Raw genomic sequence first — 7227 nt, 5'->3', positions numbered from 1 at the left:
GGGCCTTTGTCTCTTTTTGTCAATACAAAAGAAATATGATCAATACACTGAGTAGTGAGCAGATTCGAAAATCTAGTTATACATAGTTATATATATGAACTATAGAGATGTTCCCCAGGGTTAATTGTGTCACATATTTGAACCCCGAAAGTTATCTGAAGGTTTTACGTCTCCAATGAATGCGAAAACCAAAACATAATATAACCCAGGCTTTCGTGCCACCCGAATGACTAGACGCTGTTCCTTGCAAGCCCCCCCCCCCCCTTCATGCACCACTGACAAGAGGAACCACACAGGCAATCCCGGGGATTTCTCGGCAACCACCGGGATCGAACCCCGGACTTCCTGTTAGTGAACCAGTGCCTTATTCATCGAGCCAATGTAGCCGAGACTTCAAAGACAGCATATAGCACAGGTGTATAAGTATGTATATTACATAACATAACAGGTAGTAGCATAATTACAATCCCATCAAAGACAGCATATAGCACAGGTGTATAAGTATGTATATTACAAAGGTTAGAATAATGCGAAAAAAAAAACAATATTTCAAATGTTTATAAAACGATTAACTCGATATTGGTATAACCATATTGCATATTTCATAACAAAACACCATATCTCACATTTAGGTCACACAATATGCTAACAAAACCTCGTAACAAGCTTACAGATCCCAGATTCGCCCAGTCAAAACCTCTTATCTGCTGGTTCAAGCGAATAATGCAGAATTAGCAAATATTCCTGGTATATGGTTAAAGTTAAACGTAAGATAAACGTAGTCGGTAGCAACTCATTCCTTACCGTAAATTTAAAAAATAGTTTTTTGTCTCCTGTAAAATTTACGTTTTTGGAGATAGAAAGTTTGGCGATTCAAACGACGATATGGTCACTTGTTACATTATTAGGATGAGAGAGTTCAAGTTAGACAATACGCTGACCTATCACTGACCGGTAATTACATTTACTAGTGTTCAGGTGTTGTCAACATCAATATGATTATAGTGAAATAATCTATCAATGACAGCTGATTCATTGTGTAGTTCTATATTTAATATATTAATATCAATAATATATGTATACGCATACTTTGATTGACAGAGAGCAAAGATGAACAGGAACAGAGCAGAGGGAGACGCACAGACAGGCGTATGGACTCATCCGAGTTCAATCGCTGCCTTGGCAGAGAGGCAGAATGGTAGAGTTAACATAGTTATTACCGTCCTGATGCGTTCCTGTACATAGTTTAAGTACCTGTATGTGTTGTATTCTGTTTCGATGTAAATAAACCACATACTTATGAAACTAATCTCTGTTATCACTAAGGAAGTGTTACACACCATCGATTTAATTTATGTTGAAAATTCGTTAACGTGGTTGATACTCAACTTTGCCGAGATAATCTATTTGGCTGTAATTGGATAGTGGATTGCACGTAAGAATGCAATGACCAATCGGCGGAATGCTGCTCTATGTACTTTTGTTTCGTGAGTGGGTGACCATGGGTCGAGACAATCTATTAACACAAGTTATCAGGATAAAACAACGATTATTATTATACTTTATTTAGTTAAATATTCTCCAATCCTGATAATTTAAATGACCACGCCCATTTGCATGGCATCTTATTTGTAGGTATGGGTGGAATTTGAATGTCAATTCCTTTACCAGAACGAGCTGTCCACGTAAGATTTCCAGAATAGCCTACCAGCTGAACAGTTGTACCAGATTGTGTCATTGGAGCCCCCAAGCTTAATGTTGAACCAGTTGGCCAATCGAGTACTAGGGCATATACGTTTGAGTTGTTCATTGTGTACCTTTTGTATATAATGAATATCTATATATAGTTTTAAAAAGCAGTTTCAAAGATATACGATATTTGATATACAGGATAACACTAACTGTTCAGTACATATTGACAATGAAAATAAAATAAAAATCTTGAGCCAGATATTTGATAGTCACATATTTATTATAATGCCCAGGAATGGCTATTCTAGATACTTGGTAGTCGCATGTTCACTACATTGATCATGACTATAATACAATAGTCGAAATTACGTCTACTTGGATTATTTTGAGACTAAAATATATTATTGTGATTTAATGTAAAAAAAACCCCAGCAAAGCCGATTGCCAGAAAGGTAACACATGCACCATTTTAGGGTCACAAATCGTGTCAAACTCACCATACTCGTCTTGTCAAAGTATCATTTTGTGTTGTCCACGGACGAGATGATCGGATAGCTTCACCGTTGACATTCAACCAAGACCCAAACTCTCTTAATCTCTCTTCAAATATGGGATGAATAGTTCCTTCTTTTGTAGGTCCAACATTCATCAACATATTTCCTCCACAACTATAAGGTAACAACATGTAAATTTATTAAAAGATAGCCACGCAAAGCATGGAGTTCGCGGACACATAAAATATTTGATCTGATTTTCATGGCATGTACTGAATGGCAATACAACTAAAAGTGAATTAAAGTTATCTAATCGAGAAGTGATCAGAGAATTAACAAGTGACTTAATGGCCTCTACAGTTACAAATTTACGTATTTTACCTATATTTCTGATATTAGAATAGCACAATTTACAACTATTATTTACTTGAGCTCCCATAAGCATAAAACTATAAAAGATTGTGACAAAATTACGGACAGAATAAGATGAAAATATATCACAATAACTAATTACAACAGTGTAGGGGAAGGGGGAGGGGGTGTATCATATGCAAATTTACTTAATTGATGCCTTAAGCCTACTAACAAATATTCGGTTTTATCATCAATCAATTTTAGAAAGTTATTTGACGTCAATTTTCTCAAGTTGCAATTTTGATAAATTGAAAGAAGATGGAAATTAGGTGTAAATGAAATATATAATTGAATATCATCGGCATTGTCAGAGACCATATTTTCTGACAATATCATTTATTGGTGACAATATTCCTGGTATATGGTTAAAGTTAAACGTAAGATAAACGTAGTCGGTAGCAACTCATTCCTTACCGTAAATTTAAAAAATAGTTTTTTGTCTCCTGTAAAATTTACGTTTTTGGAGATAGAAAGTTTGGCGATTCAAGCGACGATATGATCACCATCGAATTAATTTATGTTGAAAATTTATTAACGTGGTTGATACTCAACTTTGCCGAGATAATCTATTTGGCTGTAATTGGATACTGGTTAGGATCGAAAGTTTCATTGCAAGTAGGAATGCAACGACCAATCTGAGAAGCAGTACATTTCTCCAATATTTTAGAAATAAAACTTAAGTTAGAGACAGGTCTGTAATTTTTAAAAACATTAGGATCCAGTGTAGATTTTTAAATTAAAGGGGTAACATAAGCTTGTATGAAAACGTTGTAAATAGTAGAAGATGATATACAAGAATTAATAATATTCAGGCCCGGCGGAGTGGGGGGGAGGCTTGGGGGGTGGGGGGCTTTAAAAACAGGAGTCGGAGAAGGATCTAATGAACAAGATTAAGAAGCAGTTGATTTAATTAGCTTTAAAACAAAAGATACACTAACCAAGTTTTTCACACACAAATAGATAGGCATATTACCTCACAGTTTCGATGAAGGTGGCTAAAAGTTGTTCAGTGGACAAATAATCTGACAATTGTGCGTTTCTTCTGAATCCCCAGGATCTTCTATCGATAGTCATTGCATTCTCCCATTTTCTTTTCTGAAGTGTACCTATAAAGTAAGTGCCCAGCAAGGGCTGATCAATCAAATTGCGCCTTGCAATCGGGATTAACCAGATGTATTAATATGCATAAATAAAGCACGTGTCTGATATTTATTATGCACCATATAAAAGAATGAAATGAATGCAATAAGGTTTAACATCCTAGTTGTCTGCGCCTAAAGAAGGCGGGCTATGGAGGTACGTTTGTCTCAGTGATTCTTTCACGTGCACACCAAAGTATACACTGGACCTAAGATTTTCGTCCCGTTATTTGCCATGAGGGTTTCTCTAGTACTGTTTTACCATCCTGGTTTCCTTTGCCATAGGGACAGGATTGGCGATATGCAAGGAATATAAATAACGTTTTTAAAGTTAATTGTGATTAAAGCATGGTGATGTATCGTACCGGGGTTATATCTGTCATGACATGTTAGGTATCCACCATGTTGACAATGTGCATCTTTACCCCATCTATCATTAGTTACAACCGTGTCTTTGACAGGACTATAAGAAACAACAAAATTAAATAATTATAATGTTAACTACAAGGGCGCCCAAATTATATATAGATATCTTAAACACATAACTATCGACGAACATATATCTGTTCTTAATGTGTTCCAAATGAAGTTCATTTTACCATACAACCAATAATAATATGTACTTCATGTACAATAAATAGATGCGACAACAGAAAATATAGTCAATAATTTGATTTCTCCTGATCAAAAAGTACGTCGTTTGATGGAAAATCACGCTTTCTACCACGCTCAACATTTGCAATTTGTTTTGTTTATATTTTGGAATATTGAAGGAAAATCGCAACAGCATTATTTTCAAACACGGGGATATATCCTATTCAAAACTAAAATAACTTTACAGTATCTTCTGACATGCAGAGTGTCTTGAATTCTCCTATGTATTACCCAAGTGTTACTTCCCATGAAATATTTTATAATCTTAGATGCCAGAATATTAATTACCTGTCATTGTATAACCAAGCTAAGAATTCTTTGGATTGCCAATAATCGCTTGGTGCTTCTGAATCACCATCAGACCAAATAACATCAGGTTTATACATGTTAGTTAACTCGTAAAGTTCGGGCATTGTCTTTTGCTACAAAAACATTAAGACGGCGATAAGGTTTATTGTTTTAACAGATTGAATACTTCAATAAAAGGCGTACAACTGGCCCTAACAACTATTTAAGAATATAACATTTGTTTAGTGCAAATATATATTTCCGATTATAGAATGTAATACAGAAAATTTTAAACATCGGCAGATACCCTTGAGGAAAACGTGACTGTCATTGGTTGGAAAAAATAATTATATTGGTAATTTCGCAAGGATGTATTAGATATCATTAACTTAGCAAGGTATTAATCGGTAGCTAGCGGTCACAGGAGGAAGATTAGTCATTTAGAATATTTGCATTTTATTCATTCGGCTGCCCACTTGGTACTCACAGATGGTGACTCATTTAATGAAAATCGATGCTAAATAATCTGCATATAAAAAAAAACAAGAATAAGGCTTACTTTAACAAAGTTTTGTGTTGTAAAATTACTCTTTTTATCTTGTATGAACAATGGATTGAACCATTCAAACAGAGAGTGATAAATACCAAAATGAATAGACGTGTTGGTTTTAATAGATGCTGCCAATTCACCTACAAAAATGTGATACTGTGAACAAAAACCAACATGAGCTTGTCAGGTAACCACATTGACCCAAGAGTAGTTAACGGTAGGCAATCTGAAGAGTGCAATGCATACCTGGGGTAATTAATATGTAACTCAAATGTCTTTATCGTGATTACTGAACCTGTCGGGTAGATTACAATTTAGACTAGATTTTCAAAAAGTTATAACAACCAATGCCCCCTTAAAGGACAATATTGGTGTCAGCCATTTTCACATATTGTGATAGAATTGGTTAAACACGCTCCAAATATAATTTTAACACGCCGATCATTGCTACGATAGATGCGTTATGAAGATTTCAAGAAAGGGAAGTCACGAACGCAAAAGGAAAACACGAGTTATCTCTCTATATAACTGACTGAAGTGATGGGTGATAACAGATACACGGGCGAATTTCTGCTCACTAATAATTCCTTCGAAGACCAAAAGTTGTTATGTGAGGCTTTGAGAGGATATCTGATGATTCAAAAAAGTAATTGAATGTCACTAGATGAGGGAAAACGAGAGTAAAGAATAAAATAATAAAATATACTACATATACATGTAATTCATGTGCATGTTAATGATAAAATATAATTCTGTAAAGAGTAACGAATAAAATAATAAAATATACTAAATATAATTCCTGTGCACGTTAATGTTAAAATATAATCCTGTAAATAATAAGAAACTTACCTACTATATCTCGTTTAGGCCCCACAGCCATAGAATTCCAATTAAATGAATGGTTAGAAGGCCAGTTTGTAAAACCTTCATGATGCTTACTCACAAACACGATATATCTTAAAAACAACCCCACATAATTAATAACTTGCTGGAATATCGATATAATCAATCGTAAAGAAAACAATTATCAATGATAAAAAAAAGTAAGCCTATCTAGAACAGCGTATTAACTTCCCTCACTTCTGCACCAAGCGGGATAATAAAGACGGGCATATGAACAAACAATTGGCCGAATTCCAACTATCAATGAGTACGTGCGTGGTCCTCAGTGTTGCCTCCCATTCGAACCCCTAGCCGATTTTCCCTGATGTCCCACACTACTTTGAAGGGGAATCCAAATCGGAAAATCTGGAGGAATTTTCCCGACCAACACCAGCATTAACTCCAGGTTAATAACTACTCGCCATACTCACCGTCTAGGACGATCATTGTCCCTGCCAATTGCTTTCGAAAAGGCATAGGCATGGCCAATTAAATCACAAAAATAAAATAGTTTTAAAGATGTGCACGTATTCGCGTAATATTTTGATATTGCATACACTTACTCGGCACCTGACGCTTTGAACATATCTGCCCATTGATTGGCATCAAAGAACTCAGCTGTAAATTGTGATGCAAAATCAGCGTACGTAAAATCTGGCCTGTAGTTATTATTCATAAAATTTACAACCTCTGGTGTTCGATCGGCCTGCCAACGTTCCCAAAACCACTCGGAATTGAAACTGGGTACGGCGAATACACCCCAATGAATAAAAATACCGAGTTTGGCCTCGTCGTACCATGCTGGCAGAGGACGCGAATCAATAGAGTCCCATGTAGGTTCGTAACGAACACTTAATACTGATACAAAGAATGCACAGAAAATCGAAGCTGTCCGTGTAAGCATTTTTGGGCTATTGAAATACTTTGGACGGTTTTAAATTCATAGTCTGTTATCATGTTTTACAGATAATTTAACTGAGAACCTTGACAAGTGTTGTGCAGCTAACCTCATTTGGTGGTAGATATGACGTGTACCATAAAAGTGTTACCGAAGTACGCCTATTAAATGATATCATTGCATATAGGTAAATAGGGCGATCGTCTAAATCGTCCA

At 35.6% G+C, this 7227-nt stretch overlaps 1 protein-coding gene across 1 annotated transcript; it reads right to left on the bottom strand.

Moving 5' to 3' along the window:
* Window positions 1–1516: 1516 nt before the first annotated feature.
* LOC126826862 (alpha-L-fucosidase) lies at window positions 1517–6904 on the bottom strand. Its single transcript, XM_050555959.2, has 8 exons — window positions 6677–6904; window positions 6081–6187; window positions 5241–5371; window positions 4682–4815; window positions 4105–4202; window positions 3574–3706; window positions 2190–2360; window positions 1517–1817 (listed from the first exon to the last, which is right to left on the bottom strand). The coding sequence occupies exons 1-8, from the start codon at window positions 6787–6789 to the stop codon at window positions 1571–1573; spliced, it is 1134 nt and encodes a 377-aa protein (XP_050411916.2). The 5' UTR covers window positions 6790–6904; the 3' UTR covers window positions 1517–1570.
* Window positions 6905–7227: the final 323 nt, after the last annotated feature.

This window comes from Patella vulgata, chromosome 7 (assembly GCF_932274485.2).
Source record: "Patella vulgata chromosome 7, xgPatVulg1.2, whole genome shotgun sequence".
Classification (NCBI taxonomy): Eukaryota; Metazoa; Mollusca; class Gastropoda; family Patellidae; genus Patella; species Patella vulgata.
This window is presented reverse-complemented; position numbering and strand designations above follow the sequence as displayed.

Coding starts and splice junctions, on each gene's coding strand:
- LOC126826862 (XM_050555959.2), bottom strand. CDS start 6,789: ATGAATAATAACTACAGGCCAGATTTTACGTACGCTGATTTTGCATCA. Junction 4,203..4,681: donor GCTTGGTTATACAATGACAG/GTAATTAATATT, acceptor TGTTTCTTATAG/TCCTGTCAAAGACACGGTTG. Junction 3,707..4,104: donor TCATGACAGATATAACCCCG/GTACGATACATC, acceptor CTTACTTTATAG/GTACACTTCAGAAAAGAAAA.